We start from the raw sequence: 25,067 nt of genomic DNA on the forward strand, positions 1-25,067 counted from the left end.
CTTGCCTCTCTGCACCTGAACCCTCAAGTCTTTGCATAGCTGTTCCACTCGGAGCAACGATGATGCTGCATTGTCACTTTGGCTCTTCAGGTTTGTTTATTCCTTTTAAATCCAAGGTTGTATCCTTGTTTTGGGCTGTATTTTCATCGATGATTAGGTTATGTGCTTCAGTTGTTGCATGTCCTCTTTTGGAGGATCTCTGAATATCCCCTCCTTGGAAAATCGACATCCTCTGAAGGCATTTGGCAGAACCCAAGGGAACAAAAAAAATTGTTGAGCTCTTTTCCATATCTCAGCCTGTATTTCCTGAATCTCTCCCATGTGATTTGGTTTCTCTCTTAAAACTCTGAATGAAATAGCACTTTGGAAGTGATGAGAATTACATTGCACTTTTTCTCCAGGGCTGTCAAACAAGCACCACAATCCTTTTTGCCCTCTTGATCCCAGGGGAAGGAAAGGCTCCAAGACTCCCTGAGGAATATTGAATGGCATCTTGCTGCAGAGTGGCCACATCTGGGGATTACTCAATAGAACAGAAAGAAGGAAAATAAAGGTTAATACGGTGTTGGCAGCCAGCAGCTCCAGAAGCTTTGCCTCCTTCAAGCTGCCATGGTTCAGCACGATGACTCTTGCCTGACTCAGTTGCAGGTGGTTCTCGGCTTATCCGTGCAGTCTGTCAGGGGAAACAGGCCTTGGAGGAAATGCCATATTTGATTGGAATTCCTGAAAAATTGATAAAAAAAAAAATTGACACCACCACAACAGTGTGCTTGTTAGCATGGGCTAATTGCAAAAGCCACGTGGCTTGTGTGAATGGACCTGTGAACACCCTCTTTTTGCATAGGCTGTTTTCCTGCATATTTCTCACTGTATTTAGGCAGTGTTGGGATTCACAAGCAGCCAGCTCTGCCTCCAAAGCCTCTAACACTGTGAATCCCCCCGGGGCCAAATTTGGGGTGAGTCAAGGTGGGAGAACACCCACAGGCAGGTATTGGGCAACAGCAGAGCTTCTCCCATGAGCAGTGCTCCTGTCTGTTGGTTGCTAATGCTCTTTCCAGGAGGATCCTCCAGGCATTACACGCTTTATCGCAGGCTGATATGTTCGCTCACCTACTACAGGCAAGCATGGGCTTGAACAAAAGCTGGTTGCCTGCATGTGTGTGGTTTTATTTATATATATATGTAGGGTTTTTTTGCAAACAAGCTGGGTGATCTCAGCTTGGCTGTTGGCACCGTGTCTTGCAGCATATGACAGATAATGGGCCTGGCTCCCCGCCTGTGGAGGAGGCAAGGCTCCCATTGATATATGACCTGGAAAAGCATACTGGCTTTATAAATCACTGCCTGCTGCTGCCGGTGCTTTGCACCTCTCTCCTGCTTCTTGGCAAATCCAATATCTGCTCTGAAGCTACTGATGGCTCCTTGCAGTTGGACAAGTGTGCTTCTTGTGAGCAGAGTCTGCCTAGTGTGAGGAGGTTGGGCAGGTTTCCCTTCCAGTCTCCTCTTCTAATGGGTTTTCTCAACGGATGAGCAGAGAGAGTAACTGATAGCTGGGGGCATGGCTCACCCCCTTACCTGCACTCTTTGCGACGGAGAGAATGTCTGCTAATGGACACCAGGACTGCTTCCCAAAGCCAGCTGACATCCTCAATCTTTAAAAGCCAGAGACTGATGGATGAAGGATGGTTTTGTTGTGCAAAGCTTAGGTTTCGAGTGGTTGCCCAGTGCTCAGCCTTGGGGTACATCAAGTTTACAGCTTGTAGGGGTTAAACTTAGCAGGTCTCCACTGATCTGCAGTTGGTCATGAGCTGTCCTGGGAGCAACTGTCTGCTGGGAATGGGGTCTGCACCTTTGATCTTTTTTCTAGAAACAGATAAATCAATGCCATGAAATGCTGCAGCATGTCCTTTGGGGGTGCCAAGTGGGCTGCTCCAGCAGGTATCCTTGGAGAGAAGACTCTGCTGCCAGCTGAGCCTTTCCTGCCAGCTCCCTGTTGCAACCGGCAGCTTTCCGGCACAAAGAGCCTCATGCTTTTTCTCCAAACATACCTGAATTTAGAGACCAGCTCCTTGGATTTTTGAAGCCACTAGCAGGTTTGCTAACAAGCAGGATGGAAGGCTTGGGATCTGACCAAGGGCTTTACTCAGCTCCACACTTGCTGGGTTACCAGCTATTGCAGGGAGCAGGGGGGATGAATCCCCTGATCTCGGCACAAGCTTGTTAAAGAGCCAAAAGCCATTTTCTGTTGCTGGATGAACTGCATCGGGAATTGCTCGGTGGGGTCATGGTCAGCCCCTGAGCTTTGCGAGCGTTGGCAGCTCCTGGCACTCACTAAACAGAGCAAAAAATTGCTGTAGTGCTTTATTCCAAGAGCAGGAGCAGAGGCAAGTGGAGCTACCAGGCTGCCTGCACCTGGTTAAGCACAAGAAGCCTGCCGCTAACTGGCACTGCCATCCTGAAGCGGACAGGGGCGCCGGGCTGGGCTGCCAGATGTGGTGAAGAGAAGGGTTAGGTGAGAAGGCTGCAAACTGGTTGGTGCACAGCTTCCTTGGATGCTTGCCTCATTTATTTGCCTTCCTTTTAGGGCCAGCTTTTCTATCTGAGGATCAGACCAGCAGCTCATGCTTGATTTCTTCTTCCCTGAAGGTTTTTGCTCCAGCTGTCAGTGCTGCTGTTTTCAGGCTTTTCTTTGAGCATCTGCTTCTCATGGCTAAAGATGCAGCGAAGCTGATCATGGATCCTGGCACTTGGTTTGCTGCTTTTCGGTGATGATGCTTTCTGGCATCCCAGTATCTCTGCTTTGAAGACTGCATTTAGGAAGTCAAGCTCTGGGATCAAGCCACAGAGGCTTTGAAGTAGGATGTCTCCCAGGGATGAGCTTCGCTGTCCTCCTTGCAGCGGCTGGTGAGATGAGTGGGCGATGACAACACAAGACTTTTGCTGTGCTTTGGGTGGGAGCTTTGACCAGAGCCCCAGTCTGGTGATGGGAGGCTCTGTCTCCAGTCACTGCTTGCCCTTGGCAGTGGTGTTTGCCAGACCTGAGGTTTTGTGATGGCTTGTGGAAGTGTATGGGAAAATTTATGCATGTAGAGAGCTTGAGGACCTCTATTTTGTCTAAGAGATGACTTCAAGCGAAGGATTTTGGAGCTTACAGCACAAAGCAAGCCATGTTAGTGGTCTAGTGCTGGATACTCTAGCAGTGGGATGCAGTGGGTGTGGCCACTGCAGCTGTAAGTAGTGCCCCTCCCCTTAGGGAAAGAGTAAATGGTTTCCCCTTGCTTGCTGCATTTTTCTCACTCCCAGGGCCCTGTTCCTCCTCCTCTTCCCTGCCATTAGTTGCTTAGTGGTTGCTGATGCAATTAAACCAAGATGTATCTGCAGCTTGTGTGCTCACCTCTATCCTCTGAGGTCTTCCTCTCTGCCTGTGTGTGAGGAGGTGAGAGCTGCTGCTTTGGGAAAGCAGCTCAGGTGTGTGTGTTGACCAGCTCATGCCCACAGCTTTTGGCTGTGGCCATGTTGTCCTCAGAGTGCAGGAAGTGGCTGAGTCAGAGCTGGAGCAGGGGTGCCTCTCCTGGCCTGAGAAGACGTCTGTTTGACACTCACTGCTCCTGAGATTGCAAACAGGCCAGAGCAGAGACTGTCTGGCTTCTTGCAGTGGATGTCTTAACAGCAGATGTGTTTTTTCCTTTGCTTGAGCACCAGGGTGTGATGTGTTGCAAGTGTGATGCATCAGCTTGATCAAGGGCTGGGAAAAGTCTATCAGGTTGAGGAAGACCTTTGTGGGTGAAGCAGGAGGTGGGGAGCCCACCCTGTAGGTTTCTTTGGGTGGTCTCCAAGCTCCAGAGCATCCTCTTGCTCTGCAGCCACAGCACACGTGCTCTCACAGGCTTGGTACAGTCATGAAATGCTGGAGCTGGAGCCCCAAGCTATGTCTGGTGCCCAGGAGGACTAATGACACTGGCTGTCCCAGCATGGCCATATCTGGGCTGGGAAAGCATATAGCGTGGGATGGGCTAAGGCAGGGCTTGTGGAGGAGAGTGGGCGAGCAGTTGGGCAGAGTGGGTTTTAGTAGAAGGGTGAGATATGTAGCTGCTTGTGCTGTGTGGAGATGCTCCCAAGGTAGAGTAAATAGTGGCTCTGCTGCATCTTGTTTCCTGCACTGGAGTGGTTTTCCATAGCCTTTGGTGAATGTGTGCAGGAGGTTAGAGTGTGGGTCAGTGCAGTGCAAGAACTGGCTCTGTTCTTTTTGCCTTTGCTCCAGCCTATGCCATAGCTGCCAGGCTGAGGTCATGATGGCTGATGGGTATAACATCTTGCAGTGCAGCAGCTAAAGCTGGATGACTGATGAGCTATAGTCTTTTGGCTTTCAAGGGAAGACTAGTGACAGCCCTGGACCATGGGGGATGCTCAGCTAAAGGAACAGGATCTTGGCTCAGTAATCTCTGAGGATGACAGCTATGGAGTCTGCTGGCCTGGAGGCCAAGGAGGGTACAGAAGACAATTGCTCTGCTCTGAGTGGGAAGGGAGCTTGCTAATGGAGAAAGACTTTTCTCCTCTACTAGTCTCCATCCCACATTTCTTCCTGCTTCCATAGCTCTGCCCAAGGCAGTGTCCTCTGGCATGGCTTCAACTGGTCAGTCTCCTCCCTTTCTCTGAAACCTTGTATGCCTTCTGGACTCTGCTTGCTCCTCTTGGAATTCAGTGCTCCTCCAGCACTGCTTGTTGGCATTGTCTTTCTGCATCCCTGTTTTTAGTTTCTCCGGTCTTTAGTCTCCATAGCCAAGAACCATCTCTGGGATCTGACATGTCATATGTTCCCCTCTCCTTTCCTGACAGCCTCTGAGTTCCACTGGCTTCAGGTCTGGGACAGCAGGGCTTCTCCAGACTGCTATTCTTTGCTTCCTAACTTCCCCCCCCTCCCCTCCATGCCTCTGCTTTCTTGATGGGAATGGATTGGCCAAGAATTGCCCTGAGACTGTGTCCTTGAGTTGTGCCACTGGGTTGCATTGTGTTAGGTGCCCTTGGGGAGTTCCTTGGTTGTCCCTGCATGAGCTACATGATGTTTAGGGGACATAGCAACTGTAGAGAAGAACTTTGTGACATTCAGACAGATGCCAGGGTGTCACTTTCTTCCTCTGCTTCACAAAAGCCACCATCACATACAGATGTTGGCAGAGACCCAAAGTGGTAGCTGGTGGGAGGGAGCAAAGAGGGCTTTCACTGCTCCCACCACTCTGAGCACAGGAGTTGCCCTCAACAGCTGCCCATCAAACTGCCTCTTGCCTTCATATGCCCCTTCCTGCCTGCTCCCAGGGTGTGCTACAGTTGTATCTGGTTTAGGCCCATCAGGGAACAAAAGACCATGATTAGCTTCAAGTACCAAAGACCTGAGGATTGCCAAAGGGCAGGGAGAGCTGAATTGCCGCTTAAGGTCCAGGACAAAACAGAGCAGGCTACTGGGCTTGGGGAAGAAAACGGAAAATCATTTTATGCAACACCAACTAAAGCATAACCATAAAGCCATAAAACATAACCAAAATAAAACAACACAGAGTGGTACAACAATGAAGAGTCTGACCAGCCCTTTAAGACCACCTTCTCCCCACCCCTACCCTTTTCTTGGGCTCAGAGCCCTGATCCCGGTGTTTTTACCTCCTCCCCCCCATGAAGGGCCCAGGGGGCAGGGAGTGGGCGTTTCAGTCAGTCTGTTCCTGATGGCTTCTGCTGTTTGTCCCTCCTCAGGGCAAGTGGGCTCCACACCTGTCCTCCGTGCAAGTCCCGTGGGGTAACTCACACTCATGGCAGCCAGGCCCGGGCTGCTCAGATGCACGTTTATCCCAAAGGCTGCAGCTCCTCTCTGCCTTTCATGTGGGGCTGCTCTGGGGCCTGCAGGCTCTCCAGCATGGCCTGTGCCATGGCCACCTCACACAGTCTCTTGCCCATCTGGGTGCACTCACACGGAGCTGCTGATGGCTCTCAGCCCTGCTGTGGCCCTGCATGGGTTGCAGGGGTACAGCTGCATTCTCACCACGGCTTGCAGAGGGGTCTCTGGTCTAGTACTTGTCCTTCCTTCCTCCTTCTCTGGTTGTAGAGTCCACATGGTCGCCTCCATCTGGTATCACTCTTACACCTCCTGCAAACACTTCAAATTCCTGTCCCTAAATAGTGATGGCAGAGGCGCCAGATTGGCCCAGCCGGGCTGGAGGTGGGTCTGAACACAGGAGCTGGGGGAGATTCCAAAAACTCTTTACCGGGTCTTCACTGCAACCCGCTCCCCCTGTTACCAAGCAAAAGCTGCTCCTTGCTAAACCATGACAAGTTGTTCAAAAGTTGTTCAAAGTCCTGCTGCTCCCTGGCCAGTGCCTTGCTTCATATCCATCACCTGGGGCAGCCTTGCCATCTGCAGACAAGCAGCCCATTTAGCATGCCCTGGCATCCCAGAGCTGCTAGCTGGCATGTTGGGGACCTTCTCCCTCAGTCCAAATAATGTGTCGTAGGATTATTGTCAATAAAAAGCTGTTATTCCGTTCCATCAAGTGGAAGACAAGAGTGGATGAGTGTGTACAGACACATTATCTTTGTGTTTTCGAGAGAGATGGTGTGGTTAAAGTCCGATGGGTTTATTACAGGCAGAAATGCATTTCTGCTTCTTCAGGCAGTAGTGGTATTTGAAGCTGTTGGCCATTGCATTGGTCCTGTAGCTTCCAGGCTGTGGAAGACTATCCCACTGGTAAGGGGGCATTCTCTCTTAAGGGGTGCCTTTGGGTCACAACACCAATCCAGAGCGTGGGACCAGTGATATGCTTGTGAGGGACTTTGGTATTTTGCTTTGTTTTACTTGCCGTGGTTTTGTATTTCTCATTTTCTTCACAAAGAACCTGGACTTAAAAAAAAAATAAAATCCCTGATTAGGAATCAGAGGCCAAGAAACACTGGGACTGGCTTCCCAAGGAGCCTGGAAACATCATGCTGCAGGGGAGTGGGTTTCCTATATGATAGGGGCATTCTTTTTACTGAAGCTCTGAAGGATGACTTGGACAACAGATGATAGTCACGCACGGCCTCCAGGCCAGCTCTGAACCATTGGTGGAGTCCAGCTCCGAACCCTCAGCATTTCTTGAGCAACATGACTTTGTAATTGTCCCTCAAAGCCAACAGTTGGGTGTGGAAAGCCCTGGGGTGTGAATAAGTAGCTTCCTGATCTGCCTCCTGTCTCTCAGTAAGGCAGGAGGGGAGGATGGAGGAGGTGGAAGCATGCAGGTCATTAACCTCAGCTCTTACTCCTTGTTGACCCTTTTTTTTTTAATTTTTATTAGAGGAGCTCTCTGCAGCTGAGAGTCTCCCTACACAGGCATTCCCTTGCTCAGCCCATGACTGCTTTCACAGGCCAACTGGGGTGCTCGGGATGAAACATCTCTGCTCCCCGTTCCTGCCAAGGGCTCCTTCTGTTTGTGTCTGCCTTGCTGGCCATAAAATACCTCCAGACTCTGTCTTACAACTCTGTTGTGTCTTTCCAAACAGAACTCATGCTCTCTCCACAAGCTGCCTGTTTTGACTGAAAGCACCATGATCCCAACCTCCCCTCAGGAGAGTTGTTGATCAAGTGTCCAGGCTTGGGCTGTGGTGGCCAGCAAAGCCTGATAACACAGCAGAGTGACTCAAGCATGACGTCCTTGGTGCTAAAATGTCCTTATTTATTATTATTATACTCTTTCGTGACATTAGGGTTGCTCTGTCTTAGCTGGCTGTTAATTTGAGGAATCAATGAAATTTCAGCCGGGTAGACAATAAAATTGGTGAAGAGCTGAGCTTGCTTATGATGAATCTCCCTCTCTAGCAGCATCTTTGCTTTATTTTAGGGATGCTAGCTAAAAATCCAGCATGTTGATTGTTGAGCACCTGGGCTTGCTTTCAGCCTGGCTGCTGCCCAGACCTGTGTGCCCACCAGCCCCAGCATCTTGTTTTTGCACATGTATATGTAAAGGTACTGCTGTCATCTGATGGTGTTTTTTCAGCGGTGACTATTTTCTGTCTCATTTAAAAACAAGGGTTTGGCTTTATTTCACAGCAAAAGGGAGCAATTTCTCATTAGCTGGAATATGGTGACCCATGGGTATCCCTGCATGCAGCCTGAGAAATGCGAGGTTAGAAGCTAAAAACCTTCCTGGAGCTTAATTGGGCTGGAAGAAAGCTTCAGCTGTGGGTGATGTTGGCATCCCTCTTTGGTAGGGGCTTATTTGGATTTCAGGTACAAACTCTTCCCTTCACTGTGGTCCAGAGGAGCCAGCAAGTCAGCCACTTGAAGCTATTTTTCTATTTTTGCATCAAGTACTCTCAAGGAAGAGCAGGGCTCAGGCATCACAGTCCTGTGATGCAAATCACAAAGCTCAGCTTCCCTTTGGTGTGCTAAAAGCTCCCAGCCTGGCTCCCCTGCTTTCTGGCTGGTAGGTAGCCTGCAGGTGATGAGTTATAGTCTGTCTGGGCTCTGTCTCTGCTCCTCTTCTCGCCAGCTGCTCAGCTTCCCCATGAGCAATCAGTCCTCTTCAGCTGCGCTGCTCGACTGCTGGCGGCTGCTGGTTGGCAGCAGAAAACCCACGGGGTGAGCCCTTGTGGCATCACAGCTTGACTGTATGTGGCAGCAGAGTCACCAGCTGTGGCAGCGCTGGCCCCCTGGTACTTGCAGGGCACTGCAGTTGACACAAAGGTGTACTTCTGGGAAGAGCAGTGCAGGAGAAACCAACCCCAGGATGATGAGTGCACAGGACTTGACTTTTGCTGTGTGGGGAGGTTGGTGGGAGCAGAGGTGCCTCACTTGTTACTGTCATACTTGGGGTGTTAAAAATGGGCAGTGTTGAATGATACAACTGAGCAAAGCTGTGGTTATTGATCCCAGTGGGGATCAAAATTATGTTCCTCCTGGAATGATGAAGACTGTGCTGCCTGAGAAGAACCTGGCTTGGCTCACCCTCCTCTTCACAAATAATTTTGATTAGACCAAAAGCACCGAGAGGCATTTGAGCCAAAGAAAGGAGAGCTGCTTTCCATTTCTGAGGCTGGAATTAAAATCCAGTGTGATAGTAGGTGATGGGAACCTGCAGACTCACATACAAATCTTGTGCCTCTCCTCTTGCCACTCATCAGGAGAGATTTCGTGGCAACGCAACACATGCTGTGTGGCTTTGGGGTTTCTGTGTGCAACTGTGCACTGTTCTGCTTGAGGATTAGAGAGACAACAGCTTGATTTCAATAATTAGAAAAAAAGTAAGGAACTGACTTGCAAAGCCAAGCTGCTGTGTCCTGCAGGCCCTAATGCCTGTGTCTTCCCAGCAGGAGCTGATGGACATGGGTGCAAGGCATTGCTCAAAGAACTGTGGAGAGTATGAGTTTTGTCATCCAGAATAGGAACATTGTCTTGTGCTGCTTTAAAAATAGCATGTTTGAAAAAATGTTACTGGAAAACTGGGATTTGGGGAGTGGGGGCAGATGTAGTCGTGAGATGCAGCACAAAAAGTGAAGACATTTGTCATCTCCCATCTTAGCATGAGGCTCCCATCTTGTGTGCTGGGGAGATGGAGGCACTTAATTGAAAAGTGGCACTGGGAGCTGCTCCTCTGCATGCAAGTCCCCAGAGTACAGCACTGTGTTTATTGTCACTCTGTGGCCACCTTGCATGGGTCACATGCTGTGACAGCTCCTCTTCCTTGCCCACGTTCTCTTATATCATATGACTGGGCTTATTTCTCCCTCCCTTTCTGGAATCTCCCTGCCAGGCTGTCAGATAGAGCTGGCTTTGTGTCTGGAAACCACCAGGATCTCCTCCTGGCAACTTGAGCAAAGCCTACAAAGAATAGGAGATGAGAGCCAAGAGGACAGTTTCCTAAATGTGCAGCCTGCAGGGGCTGGATGTGAAAATCATACTGAAACAGGTCTTTAATACTAAATGGAAGGGAGATGTCTCTCTTTGCCTGAAGGATAAATAGATCTGAAAGTCCTCCTAGACTTTGCTGCTTATTGCATCTGAAATACATGTGTCATGTCCTGGATTCAAGCCTCTCCGGGAGTTGCAATACCATCCTGCAGTGTGTGTGTGAAATGCTTCTGATTTGGTAACTCAGATGCAACATGCTGGCAACTGTCTGAATGCAGCACCCAGGGAATGGATTTTCTTCTCTTCCCCCAGATTTGTGGCTATACGTGCCTCAGTGTCTGAACAGGGGACTGAGGTGTGATGCTCCTTGGCGTATCACCAAGAAAAGTGTTGAAGCTGGCTGCAGTTCCCTGGTGCCTTAAGAGTGATGCTCCTTCAGTACTACATCTCCTCCAGGAGCCGCATGGGTGGCTCAGGAGGTGCATCCCACTTTGTAGGGACCTTATGTTGTCTCCTTTCCTCTCACCCCTTCTCCAAGCAAATTTTATAAGTACAAGTGCTGAGCACGTAACTTGCCTTCTCATACCTTGGAGACAAATCCACAAGACCTTCAGGACCAAGTATTGCTTGTAGCCACAGGCTATTTGGTTTCTTATGCAGGAGAACTGCTTAGAAAAGACTCCAGCTCGCCAGCTGCCATCTGTAGGTAAACCAGTGTGATGAGAGAAGATTTTTTTTCTCATCCCTTTTCCTGTGGACCTTCTGGTCCATCTGTAGGGGTGGAGTTCCAAAGTGAAGCTGCTCTCATCACAGCCACACTCGATATCATAGGTGCAGCGTGGAAGAATCTCAAGAGAAGATAATCCTGCCAAAATTTGGCCAGCCTGAGATTTGCTAGTGCCTCATCCAAACTTGAGCAGATCGAAAGCTGACGAGTGTTGGAGTTCTGTGAAAGGATGAGGACTGCTATTGTGTTCAGGAGTGCCATGAGTGTGGCTATTGGTGATTCAGAGCCTGGCGGGGGAGTGGGAATCTGGTGTATTGGCAGCACTTCGTTGCTCAGAAGATGCTGTGAGGAGTGATGTTTATGCTTTGTGGTACTGATGGAGGGGTGTGAGAACGAGGAGGGCAGTGAAAGGATGAAGGATTTTCCCACAAGAGTACTGCTGTGCTTAAGGAACAATTTCACTATCAGGAAATTGTGGGCAGCGTCTTTCTTGAATGTTCCTATCCTTGATTCATCCCATTCTCCTTGCTGTCTCCTTCTGCATCACCCTGTATAATTCCTTTCTCTCCTTTTGATGTTTTCATCCCCCATGTGTTTGTAGATTATGACTGCGTCCCCACATAGCTGTCACTGAAACAACTTATCCATATTTAGCTCTTTAATCTCCTCTTCCAAACCAATCCCTTCAGCCTTGTTATTTTTGTTCCTCATCTCTGAACTTCCTCCAGTTTCTCTGTCCTTTTTGGTCATGAGATGTCCAGAGCTGAGTGCAACTGCTTCTCTACAGAGAAGAGCTGTCAGGGCAAAACTATTAAATTTTATCATCTTCAACTGAGTGGGGCTGAGCCAAACGGATGTCATCTGCCTTGACTTCAGCAAGGCTTTTGACACTATCTCCCGTAATATCCTCATCAGAAAGCTCAGGCAGTGTGACTTGGATGAGTGGACAGTGAGGTGGATCCAGAGCTGGCTGAATGACAGAGCCCAGAGGGTGGTGATCAATGGCACAGAGTCGAGTTGGAGGCCTGTGGCCAGTGGAGTTCCACAGGGATGGGTTCTGGGGCCAGTCTTGTTCAACATCTTCATCAACAACCTAAATGAGGTGACAGAGTGTATCCTCTGCAAGTTCCCTGATGACACCAAACTGGGAGGACTGGCTGATTCCCCAGAGGCTGTGCTGCCATTCAGTGGGATCTCGACCGGCTTGAGAGTTGGGCAGAGAGGAACCTCATGAGGTTCAACAAGGACAAGTGCAGAGTCCTGCATCTGGGAAGGAACAACCCCGTGCACCAGTACAGACTGGGGTCAACCTGCTGGAGAGCAGCTCTGCAGAGAGAGACCAGGGAGTGCTGGTTGATAATAAGCTAAATATAAGCCAGCAACGTGCCCTCGTGGCCAAGAAGGCCAATGGCATCCTGTGACGCATCAAGAAGAGTGTGGCCAGTAGGTCGAGGGAGGTTCTTCTCCCCCTCTACTCTGCCCTGGTGAGGCCTCATCTGGAATCCTGTGTCCAGTTCTGGGCTCCTCAGCTCAAGGGGGACAGGGAAGTGCTGGAGAGAGTCCAGTGCAGGGCCACCAAGATGATCAGAGGACTGGAACATCATCTTTAATACGAGGAAAGGCTGCGGGAACTGGGTCTGTTTAGTCTGGAGAAGAGGAGTCTGAGGGGGGATCTTATTAACATTTACAAATATCTAAATGGTGGATGTCAGGAGGTTGGATCATCCCTTTTTTCGATTGTATCTAGCAACAGGACAAGGGGTAATGGGATAAAGCTGCAGCACAAGGAGTTCCATTTAAATACAAGAAAAAACTATTTCACTGTTCAGGTGAGGGAGCCCTGGCACAGGCTGCCCAGAGAGGCTGTGGCTTTCTTAGCCCTGACAGTGTTCAAGGCCAGGCTGGGTGGGGCTTGGAGCAACCTGGGCTAGTGAAAGGGGAGGGGAAACTAGATGGTCTGAAGATCCTATCCAGTACAAGTCATTCAAGGATGCTAGATGACATATTGGTGATGATCTCCTTCTAGTTTATTGGAAGGACCATCTTAGGGTAATGCTTGGCTGATGTCTATCTGTAGCTCCCTATCCCCACTGCTCCTGCTTGACTGTGACTGACTGACACTTGCTTTTGCAGCCCTTGGGTGTTGGGATACCCAACCCAGTGCTGTAGTCTGGCTGTTATGGAAGGTACAGACATACCCATGCCATGTTTACAGCTCAGTGAGTGAAAACATGTGCAAACCAAGCCCATTTTTCACCCCACACCTCGCCTGTTCTTTCAGAGTTCTTTGAAAACACAAGGGCCTTTTTTCCCATCATCTCTTGTACTTTACCAGATGTAAAAGTTTCTTAACAGTGTAATAAAACTGCATCTGTGCACAGGATTGTCTCGTCCATCACAAGTCTTTTGGCTTGGCAGCAATAGCAGGGTGGTTGTGGTGGCTTGTAGGCTGGGCTTTGTCCCTTGTCACCAGGGAACAGGCACTAGCTGTGCAGTTGCTCTGGATACCATGCACCCAGCAAGTGGAGAAACCACTCCTCGATGAGGCTGATCTGAGCCTGGCTCAGATTTCCTGCAAGTCTTGGGTCCATCTTCTCACTTCTGCATTTACTAGAGTCCAATTTTGTACTGAAATTGTTAGTCAGTCCTGAGCTCTCCCCCCGATTGACTTACAAGTACTACAGCTTTCGAAGATAAGAACTTAGTGCAAGGCGTTGTGCCTGGATGAGCATCATGAAGTAATTAAATAATTTAATTACTAATGCTCTGGATTTGCACGTAGGTATGTGTGCTTGCATGGCTGTGACCTGATGCAAATTGCCGAGGGCCTCAGCAGCCACAGCATCCAGGTGCTGGAGGCTTAGACCTGCAAGACTGAAGTGGAAAAAAATTGTGTGAAAAAAATAGAAAAAAAGGTTGAAGGAGGCAGATTGAACTGTGTCATTTCCTAACCAACAACTGAGCTGCTGGGCCCAGCTTCTTGTGCTCAGCCCTGACCTACCAAGTGTCTGCCTTGGCTTGTGGCCATTTGATTGTTAATCCTGGTGAAGGTTTATTGGTAACTTTTGAGTCACATAACCTCCGGAGAGTGAGTCTGTCTTATATTGCCCAGCAAATTGGAAGTACTGTGTTTCTCTGACCTCTTTGAAGCTGGTGAAGGAGTGAAATATCCTCTAAGAAAGACTTGGCCCACGGTTATTTGTGTGGGGACCTCCAACTTCAGTGGGAACCTGCTGTCTAGGCCTTACACTGGCGTGAATCTGGCATGGGCATGGCAAATGCTTGCAATAGGAACTTCAAGCCTAATACCCTTCTCCTGCTTGGTTTCCAGCTTCCTGAGGGTTGCAGTGTTACTCACACTTATTGTCAGGGCAGACCTGTTGGTCTGCCTAAATGGAGATGCCAGAGTCTGTCATATGCTCTTCATCCCTAGAGCTGCTTGGGTGGTGGGTTGTTCCTAGATAAACCTGTGACCCTGGTGCTCAGGATTCCGGCTGGGGTGCTCTGTATTCTGAGACAGAGCCCATAGGTCTTGCTGCCCTTGGGACCTGGCAGACATGAAGCAGCTTGTCATAGAGATGCTTTTTCATGTGATTCCCCTTGCTTGCTTTCCAGTTTTAGGGTTGCCTTGAGCTTGTGGTTATCAGTGGGTGATTGGAGCTGCATCACACCATGACAAATGGGTCGAGAAAGGCCTCCTGGATTTATATCCTTTCATGGAGACTGATGCACTAAGGTGCTCATGAAACCTTTTACATTGTTCCTTTGCCTGCTTTAATGTTCTGCTCAAAGATTGTTGGTGTTAACAGTGGCCACTTGAGCACTGCTTGGATTTGAGCATGGATTTCACATGGTCCAAAGCAGGAAAAGTGTCTGCCTTGCTGTCATTGTGCCTTTGGTTCTCATGCTTCTTGTCTTCTTACGTGAACATCTTTTAGTGGGAATAGACCAGAAAATGAACATGAGGGTTGTTCATTGAGAGTGGCTGGGGAACAGAAGTTGGTGGAGCCTGTTATAGATGGACATCATGAGCTGGGGGTGTATATTCAGACTTGAAGACTTACCTTCCACAAGAAAGTTGAGTGCAGAGCTGGGACCTCACTGGGGAGCCAGTTCCTGAGGACAGGTGATGGCCTTCAGCCCAGAAAGCAAAAAGATGATGACATGTGCATCTCTGGAGGGAGGCACTGAAGAGCTGGGTCACACTGGTGGTTGAGAAGGTCCCCGGGAGATGCTGGGCTTCCCTTCTCGTGGGACCTCGTTCCACCTTCCAGCAAAGGCAATGACAATGGGTAGGTTTTAATGACTCACCTGAAGCCCTTTCCCCACGACCGGCTTCTCATGGTGCTGTCAGTATCGCAACGCCCTGGGCTCTCGGTGGATTTGCTGTTTCCTCAGCAAGCAGTGTTTGTGCTGGCTGCCACCTGGGCTTGGCTCAGTTCCATCTCTGTCCTCAGTGGTGGTGAAAGCACGTTCCTCATGATGGGAAAGCCTCCATGAGAAACACAAAGGGCTTTCATTAGGCGCGGCAGCAGTGGATGAATGTGGATGGCCAGCACTGGTACGGGGAAGCTTCACCCCATGTAACACTTGCAGGGAGGCAGTTGCTGAGGACACAAGGCTTCCTCCATCAGCGAGCACACAGCGGCTGTGTTTGCACTTGCTGGCATTTAATCTTAGAGCCTACCTTGCAAGGAGAGAGAAATACATTTTCCTTCTGCTAAGGGGATTTAAGGCCCCAGATTTGCTCAGAGGGTAGTGTGTGTGTTGGAGCTGGGAACAAGGAGGGCGCAGGAGGAGCTGGAGGTCTCTACTAGCTCAGCCTTGCTAGCTGGAGGAGATGAGGAAGCCGCTGCCCAAGGACATGAGTGCTGCCCAATGCCCCAGTGTCACTGTTTGCCCCAGCCTCAGGCCCAGTGCAGGGAGTTGGATGCCTGTGGCCAGTAGAGCTGCACTGCAGCTCCCATAGCTGCCTTGCTCCACCCCCCACGCCACCCCCCCACCCCCCAAGCTGTCCTGCAGCCAGCAGCGAGGAAGTCTCCTGACCTTGCTCAATAAAGCAGGAGAATGAAAAGCCAAGGCACCAGGAGATAAGACACATGCAGGGCGGAGGGGGGTGTATTCAAGGATTCAGCTTTTTTCAGATGTATCCCAACGAGGCAGCTCCATTCTTGCCCTCACCCTTGGAGAGCTACCCTGGGCCTCTTTGTTTTGCTCTTGAGCTTCGAGCAAGAGAGCAGGCAAGCCACCTCATCTCCCACGGCACATAAACGAGGCTCTGTTTGTTCCAGTGCAGGGTGAAATATGAAATCCCATCAAGCCGCCTTGCTTATTAGAGAGATCTCAGCGAGCTACTTATTATGCACCACAGCATAATGCAGATTACAAATGTGACCGGGCGATAATTAGCAGAGCTGGAACTGTAATTAAACACTCCTGTGCTGCGCTGTAGTTTCTGTCGCAAAGTGGAAGGAAACAGAATGGTTTCAAAACCCACAGGTCGTAGCCATACACATGCCACTGCTGCTCCCAGGGCCACATGGGCAAGTGCTCCCCATCAGCACCGGGCTTTTGCTGCTGCCTGCCCAAGTCAGGCAGGCCTGCCAGGCTCCTCTCTGCCTGCTTCATTGCTGGAGACATGCTTTTGGTTTGTAAAACATGGCGTTGAAGAGCAGTTGATTTTCTTGAGCCCCATCAAAGGAACTTCATGTTTTCCTTCAAGTGTCTTTCTTGCTCTGGACTGCTGGGATGTGTGGGATATGGTAGCTGTGTTTTGGAAGGATGATTTGTCTGTGGGAGCCCAGCCCTTCTCTCTGGCAAGCTTGCGAGGTGTTTTGTTTTTTAATGCCCAAAAGACCCTTCTCAAGTCCTGTGGGATGCAGCTGGGGCACCAGCTGTGGGGCATGCTCGGGGGGGGGGGGGGGGGTGCTAAGGATAGGCTTTGGGGGGAGAGCTGATTGTGCCAGTGGGAGGTCAGAGCCAGTGTGTGGAGAGGAGAGCTGTGGAGTACAAGCTGTGCTGCTGGCAGAGCAGGCCTTGTGGTCCAGACACTGCTGCTTGAGACCTCTAGGCCATCTTTAATGCTCAGTGGGGTGATGTTCTCTGACGAGCTCTGATGTTCTCTGTCTGTAGAGAGGATCGACATAGGAGGACAAGGAGAGGGCTGCAGGCAGAAGGTGATGTGTGTTCTGCTGGAAAAGCAAACCCACTTGTCCTGGCAGAGCCAGAACAGTGGGTTTTCTGCAGGGCCTACATTTCTGTGCCCTGCCTGCAGCCACCCTACAGGAGCAGGCTGAAGGTGTTGAGCAGGTGCTATGTCCTCCACTCCCCTGCCTGGAGATTTTCCTCTGTATCTTTTCCACTTGTAGATGGTGTTTGTGCCACTGAGGATGCATTGAAGTTTGGTGGGGTCATGAGTTGATGGGGAGATGGGTTTCTCTAGCTACTCACTGTAGTTGTGGGCATGGTATTGTGTGAGGTTGGACATGCAAGCTTCTGCTGGAGTTACTTGTCTTACTTAAAGGATGGAGGCAAGTGAGCAAGAGGCAGCTGGTCAGGACCAAGAGGCTGGTTCAGAGCAGGAGCCTGACCACTTGATGGCTGTCAGCAGCATTGGCCAAGAAGAGCCAGCAGCAAAGCTGGGAGAGGTTCTGGGCTGGTGTTTGTGTCCACTCTTGGTGACCAGCTAGCTTGGCCTCTCTGGATTTGTAATCATTTCTCCTCAGCAGAGGCATAAGAAGGTGTCTGTTGGTACAGTGGTGGATACTCTAAAGGGATCTTCTCTGGCTTAAAATAAAAACCGAGGTCACCCACCACCTGCTGATGATGTGATTAGTTCTCACTATCTGCTTCTCTTTTGAGGTTACTGAGTATCTTATCAGGATCCTAAACCACAAAGAGAAGTATGAGCAGCTAGCCCCAAAACTGCTGCAAATCCTCATGGGCCAAAGTGAGGGAATGACTGACTGCGGCTGGCTTGGCTGATGAACCCTGAAAGACTGGAAGGTCTTCCTCCAACCTTTCCCTTGGCCAGCAGTAAAACTAGCCTGTCAGCCATCCATCTCCTAACACTTCTATAATCTGTTAGTGTGGCAGAGCGGCCAAAGACTTTGACTTGTCAGCGGCAGGGTGACTTGGCCGTGGTTTCACTTGGCATGTTGGCTTGTTGGCTTTCCAAGCCCAGCTCTGGCTGTGAGATGTGGTTTCCATGCGCAAGGAGAGCACAATGGCTAACGCAGTTGGCTCAGCCAACAAATCTGAAGTGGATACTTGGTCAGAGTAGAGAGATGTACTCTGAACGCTTGTGTCTTCAGGTGGTCACAAGGTAGGATGAGGAGCAGGAGGATGTTGGTTTTCATGAGCCCATGGAGGGAGACCGTTACTTGTTTTTCCTGTCCTGCCAGTTGAGCAGAAGCCTGTAATTTTTTTTCTTCTGAGCCACGAGGTCCAAAGTCATTGACTGCATTAACATCTGAGCAATAGCCAAAAGGCATCCTCGATGAGGGTGATCACACTGGCAAAAGCCGTCGGAGAAAGAACTTGGCACCAACTCTTCCAAGCAGGAGAGCAGATACCTCCTGTGGTGGGACTTTTGGGTGTGATCTATATGACTACAAAGTGCCGTCTCTTCCGGGTTACGTGGGTATGGACACACCAGGATGGGAGAGACTTGCAAGATCCTTGTCCTCTTCCAGGGTGTGGGTCTTGAACTGACTGCTGGCACAGGCACTGAGGAGGTGGCAGCCCTGGGCTTGAGGTTCTCCAGGAATGTAGATGCTTGTTCATTCTTGTTCTCCTTCCTGTGTTCCTGACAGTGACTGGCATGTTTCCCTTTCCCCACAGATGGAGTCTCCAGTCTCGACACCTGCAGTGTTGCCCTTGCATCTCCTTGTCCCTGTCGTCAACAATGACATCTCGTCGCCTTGTGAGCAGATCATGGTACGCACCCGCTCGGTGGGAGTGAACACCTGCGACGTGGCCCTGGCCACTGAGCCCGAGTGCCTGGGCCCCTGCGAGCCTGGGACCAGCGTCAACCTAGAGGGCATCGTCTGGCAAGAGACGGAGGACGGTAAGTGTTGCCGGGGTACTTTTTGCTCTCATATAGTGTCGTTTTTGAGTGACAGCAATCCCTTCCCGTGCCCCTGTTGTGTTGCTTGTTGGCGTATCCTGGGCTTTCCCCTTGCATCTGGGTGGTCAGGATGGAGGAGCTGTGTGGGAGTAGCCCTTAATCTGTCCGGCAAAGGGAGTAATGGGCCAAAACTTGCATCAGCCCAATGTGTTGTGTTATCCCCTTGCTTGGAGAGCGGGTGAAAATCTAAGCTGCCGTTTCTCTGCCTTTCTGCAAGAGCTAACTTGTTCCGGAGTTGCCAGAGGAAAGACTGTGCCAGCTTGCATGGGAACTCGGTGGAGTTGACTCCGTTTCTGCTTGGCAACCCACAGGTCTGTCACAAAAGCATTCAAGCTCTGGGAGGCGGCAGAAATCTCCTGCTGGATTAAAAAACCCCAGCAGAGCTTTCAAAATCGACTCGGCAGGAGATCAGGCTCTTATCTCTCTTGCCAAGCCAATTGAATCTTTTTTTTTTCCACTGGAACTCATCTCATCTGCTCACAGCTTGGTTTGCTTTCCCAGGTCCTTTGATGGGTTTTTGTTGCTGTTGGGGCTCTGCCAAGTAACGCGGGGATGAATAGGTGGCTCAGTGGACCATGGCGAGTGCTGGATCCTATCCTTCCTCCAGCCTAGGTGGGATGCTGGAGGTTTCTACTTCGGGAGGCTCAGGGTGAGCTCCTCATATTTGTGTCTGGCTTCAGCTGGGGTCTGGAAGCAGAAACAGAACACAGAGGCAGAAGCAGAGTCCAGAAACACAAAGGTGAGAAAGAGCAGCAGTGGTGGAGGCTGGTTGATGGCTCATCTCAGCTGAGTACTCAGAGCTCCTCTTGGATCTCTGTTCCTGCTCTTCCACTGCCATTGTGTGCAGAGAACAAAGCCTTTGGGCTTTATCCCCTGGCTGCTCTTCCCTGTGACCATCTGTGTTATCTCTGATTGAAGCTGAACCAATGGCCGGGAGCTGTCAGTGCATTTTTTCTGCTGCTCCAAGGCAGAAGGATGCCATACATTGTAAAATCAGGCCCAAGCATCCTCTTCTTTGAGATAGGCTTGCTGGTGGGGACAAGGAAACACAAAGCAGGAGTGTTCAGGAGCCCTACTCTGTGTACTGCGGGGCTGAGGATCCACCAGGGGATCTACTCAGAGGAAACCTGTGGATGGTGGTCTGCTGGGCTGCCAGCACACTGGCACTGTTTGTTTGGCATCTGTAAAGAGCCTGATGGCTCTATAGAATGCAAGACTTTCACCTAGGAAGACTGAGGCATTGCCAGACTGAGTGCTGGGACATGTAGCAGTGCAGAGGAGCATCAGTACCTCTCACTTTTGGGGCTCCATGCTAAGGCCTCTTCACATCTTGCCATTCTGGTGTGATTTCTCTCAATGCACGAGCCCTGAAGCTGCAGATTTAACTGAAAATCCTGGAGACCCCCGTGGGCAGTAGCAAAGCTGGTGAGAGCTTGGACCTTGTAGGTGGGTTTATTTTCAGTGGAAACTGGAAGAAAGAGGCTTATGGTGGGCACAGGAACTCATGTGACTGTGTCAGGAGGGGTGAACAGAGCACCCCTGAGGCAATGAGTGCAAACGTCTCCTCCCCTTGGCAGTTCTTGGTTGAGAGGCAGTGACGTGTGAGCAGCTTCTGGTTCCCTTTTCTGCCGCTGCTTACCCCATGGTGTAGATCTGCAGCTCGTCTGTGTTACCCAGCGCTGCTGCAGCCACAGTAGCTGAGCATGACTTGAGGGTACCTGCCATTTCTTCCAGCCTGCCTCAGGGTGCCTGTCGTTTCCCCCAGCCTGCCTATATTTAGTGTGCAGTAATTCAATGAACTGCCTGGCGCAGAGATACTTCTCTGCTGGCTGCTGCGTGTCCGTGGCCGTCAGGAGCAGTGACTTGCAGCTGGCCCTGTGTAAGGCAAGCCCTGCCTCTGCCTCTGGTCACTCCTGGACTGCTGTGTGTGTTGGCTCCTGTTGTAGTGGCATCTCTCATCCTCAAGTGAAAAGTCACGGTGAAGCCATTTCTATTTCCTGCCTGGCATCTCTGTCCTGCCTTCCCAGTGTCAGTGGCGGTGATCAAGGGCGATGCTGGAGGAGATGCTGGATCTGGCTGTCCACAGCTGGAACTCGTGAATTGTAAAGGGATACAGCAAGCATCTCACCTTGCCCACAGAGGGGAGAAAACCTACACCAAAGGCATGTCTGCAGAGCCAAATGAGGTGCTTTCACTCATGTAAGCATGCCTGTGTGCCTGCAGACTATGTTCAGATCTCCAGAGGGATCCACCTCTTCCCCTGCTCCTCATGCTACTGCAGCCTTGCTGGACTGCTAAGAAGGACCCCAAGGCGGGAGGAGCAGTTCTTGGCTCGTATCAAGCATCCTCTCCAGTGATGGAAAGGAGCTTGCTGGCAGCAGCTCCCTCCTTTCCGTCCCTGAAGACCCTGGAGTGATTGGCCTGGGGACGTGCTGAATTACAGTTGTTCCTATGTATGTTCCTGCTCCCCAGGCAGGATGCTCTTTGCACTTTTGGGTCTTGGCAAGCCACCAGGCAGCACAAGCAGTGTCCGGTGAACCTCCTGGGAGAAGGGCATCTCTTCTCAGTGGCACAGTGACTCCTTGAAAGTTGGATTTCTGTTGGATGTGCTTCGTGGGATGCCAATAGTAACTGTTCTGGTGGAGACCTTTTTGCAAGCTGCTCTTCTAGATGCACAGTAGAGATGTGTGCTCCCAAGCTGAGGGGATCTGTGCTGCTCTGCACATGCTGGCACAAGCATATTTGGGCTTGGGCAGTTGCTGTTTACCAGCTTGTTCATCCTGAAGAAACATATGGCTTGTGGAGATGTCTACCTGCCTCAACTGCCTCCAGAATGGGTTGGGTAGAGGATGGCGATGTGGTTCTTCTAGCAGAGTTCTCTGTTTTTAGAAAATAGCTTTTGAGTTGACTGTGGTGCTGTGAAATCAGAGAGAAAGGCTCCTAAGACCAAGGCCCAGCAGTGTATGCTGGTGTGACCTTGGAAGGACAAGCTAGAGCTTACCCATCCAAGATAGGAGCTTGAAGCTCTGAGGAGCCCCATGATATCCCTCCTGCTTTGAACGCTGTCCTCTTCCCTACTAGAAGACCTGCTACAGGACTGTGATCACCCCCAAAGGCATCCTGGTGGGCTCCCACCACAAAACATCTGCCTCTGTTCCTTTGTTCCTTCTGCTTTGCCACTGCTCCAGTTTGATTTTGGGCTGAGGTCTGGTCTTGGTGGTGGGCATCAGTCATATGCACTTTCCAATGGACAGGCTGATGACACCATCCCTTTACCAAGCCTGTTTTATGTGTTTTACTGAAGCACCTTTGATGGGGAGCAGCTCTTTTGGCAATTTCCTCAATTCTATTAGATGTGCTTTTGATCTCCAGGAACTATTAATGAATCTAATTACATCGGAAAGCATCACACTGATGCTTTGTTAGTTGCTGGGTCTCACCTCTGCTTGCAGTGAGCAGACTGGGTCTTGGCACCACCATGGTGGTGGTGGCACCACAGACTGCTGGTCTGTGCTGAAACAAAGCTGTCATCTGGTGTGCAAAAACTCCAGATAACGAGGATTGTGGTGTAACAGCATCAAGAAAACAGCTGCAAACTCTTCCTGCATCCTTTCCTCCAGCTGCCTGCTTGGCTGGTGCTGGCAGGTCACCTGTGGCTGAACTTTGCATGCTCCAGGTGCTTGGGTTGCCCATTTGCAAACAAGGGAGCGTCAGTGTCCTCTAGGGATGCAGATGCCAGGGTGGATGTGTCCTTGCTTGGAGCAGGAGAGAGATGCAATAGATTGGGAGAGATTGGAAGGCAAAGGCAAATGTTGGAAGGTTTTACTGTAACCATGAGGAAGGCTGACACCAAATTTGATGGCTTTGCATGCTGAGTGTACTGCCTTGCCCTTACTTGCAGCCTTCAGTTGCATCTCTGGTTGCTTTTTGCCTCTTGGGGATGTTTGAAAAGGGGGATATGCCAAGATTGCATGGCATATGGGCAGGCTTTGGGGTGTCAAAGGGGCCTACACCATCCCTCGTGTACTCATTTAAGTTGTCTTACTGTGTGTACTTGAACCCAGAAAGAGGAGGTGAGTCTTTAAGGCTGATGCAGCAAGGATGAGGAGCGGGAATATGGATTTCTTATTTGCCTTAATGGCATTTCCCAAAGTAGCAAGTGGTTGTAAATCCCCTCCAAGGCTGCTGAGGCAGTGCACAGCCTCACTGCTGAGGCTCCTCCAGAGCCTCCTAAAGCCACAACAGCGTGGCTGTGGCCGCTCTCATCTCCACATCAACAAACGGCATCTCACATCAGGTGGGAGCATCATCCAGCGCCACCTAATGATGGGGTGTATCATCTGTGGTGCCATGAGGGTTGCTGAGATTCTGGGCTGCTGCGTTGCACCCTCCTCCTCTTTCACAAGCAGATGGGGAAGCTGCAGCTCCTGCAGTGTGGTGGTGTGTTGGTGTAGAGAAGCAGAGGCTTATTATGCATCGCTCCCTGGTGCTTCCCCAGCATCACTGCTTTGTGTCTGGTATCTGCTGGCTGGATGGTACGGGGAGCTGGAGGAGAGCTAATGCACCACTTACCACTCTCCAAGCATCTGCCAGCTTTGTACTGAGGCTGTTTTATCAATAGGTGAGCAATATTCTGCTCCAGACAGGACTATTGCTCATGTTCATCTCTCTTAGGCCTGTCTGTAGCTGCCCCAGGTAATACCAGCTGGGGCTCCTGTTTTAGCTACTGAGCACTGGATTAAAGGCTGTGTTTGTGAGGAGACTCTTGAGCTGCAAGCTGCTCTGATATGCTTTGCTGAGAGCTGAAGTGCTTTTGATTCCTCTGCTTACCTTTTCCAGGATCATGAGGATGAAGTACAGGCTGCCCACAGGTGGCTCGGGGTCTTTGGTGCTCTGTCTGTGCTCTGCCTGCCCTCCCAAGCCCTAAGAGGCACCAAGGTTCCCAAAATCATAGAATCGTAGAATCATTTTGATTGGAAAATATCTTTAACATCATCAAGTCCAACTACTAACTTAACACTGCCAAGACCACTTCTTGTAGCCATCCTATCCCTTGTTAAACAGCTGTGGGCAGTCATCCACCACCTGAACTTCCATTCCTGCATGGCTTAAGGGAATGATTCTCTCTCCCTCTGACCCTGCCAGAGAGACTGTGTTGGGTTTGGGCAGTAAGATTTGGGTAGAGGGGGCCTTCTCTGTGAGAAGACACCAGAAACTGTCCCCATGTCCAACAGAAGCAGCTTGAAGACAGACCCACCACTGGCCAAGGCCAAGCCCATCAGTGATGCTTGTAACACCTCTGGGATGATGTGTTTAAGAAGGGGAAAAAAACTGCTGCACAACAGCAGCTGGGAGAGAGGAGTGAAAATGTGAGAGGCAACTCTGCAACCAGGTCAGGGAAAAGGAGGGGAGGAGGTGCTCTGGCCTCCAGAGCAGAGATTGCCCTGCAGCCTGTAGTGTAGCCCATGGTGAGATGGGCCCTGTCCCTGCAGCCATGGAGGCCACAGTGGAGCAGAGGTCCATCTGCAGCCATGGAGATCCATGCCAGAGTGGGTCGATGTGCCCTGTGGAGAGCCTGTGCTGGAGCAGGCTCCTGAAGGAGCTGCAGCCCATAGAGGAAAGTCTGTGCTGGAGCAGGCCTGTGGACCTATGAAGAGGAACCCACACTGGAGCAGGTCTTTTGACAGGAGCTGTGGTCCCACAGGGGACTCAGGTTGGAGCAGTCCATTCCTGAAAGACTGCACCCCATGGAAGGGACTAGGAGCAGTTCATGAAGAACTGCAGTCTAGGAAGGGCTCATGTTGTAGAGGTTCATGAAGGACTGTCTCCTGTGGGAGGGACCCCATGCTGGAGCAGGGGAAGAAGGAGCAGCAGAGACAATATGTGATGAACTGATCATAACCCCCATTCCCCATCTCATTGTGTTGCTTGGGTGTGGAGGTGGAGAAAGCGGGAGTGAAGCTAAGCCTGGGAAGAAGGGAGCAGTGGGAGGAAGATGTAAGATTTGGTTTTATTTCTCATTATCCTATTCTGCTCTGAGTGGCAATAAATCTCCCCAGTCAAGTCTGTTTTGCCCATGATGGTGATGGCACAGTGACCTCCCGCTTCATCCTTCCTTGATTGTCCCTGCCCTGGGGTCTCTTCTGCTCCCCCAGCAGCAGCTACCGGAGCTGTTGGGTGACAGCCATGCAGCAGCTTTGGATGTTGTGTCTTAAAGCCTGAGTGCTGTGGGTTGATTCACTCTCCCTGTACACAAGCAGGTCTCATGGCAAAGCTGCAGCACCCCGAAAGTGATGCGCTGGAGGGGAAATTCATGAAAGAAGGCATATATCAAAGCTGGGGGA

At 50.5% G+C, this 25,067-nt stretch overlaps 1 protein-coding gene across 3 annotated transcripts in view; it reads left to right on the forward strand.

Annotated features, from left to right (window-relative positions):
* The window catches only part of ZNF609 (zinc finger protein 609), a 70,594-nt gene that overhangs the window by 35,044 nt on the left and 10,483 nt on the right, over positions 1–25,067 (forward strand). For all 3 annotated transcript variants that reach the window (XM_061999555.1, XM_061999556.1, XM_061999557.1), the window contains one exon: positions 18,438–18,663. In XM_061999555.1, coding sequence (XP_061855539.1) covers positions 18,438–18,663 — 226 coding nt within the window. The remainder of the gene's footprint in view (positions 1–18,437; positions 18,664–25,067) is intronic.

Source organism: Colius striatus, chromosome 7 (genome assembly GCF_028858725.1).
Source record: "Colius striatus isolate bColStr4 chromosome 7, bColStr4.1.hap1, whole genome shotgun sequence".
Classification (NCBI taxonomy): domain Eukaryota; kingdom Metazoa; phylum Chordata; class Aves; order Coliiformes; family Coliidae; genus Colius; species Colius striatus.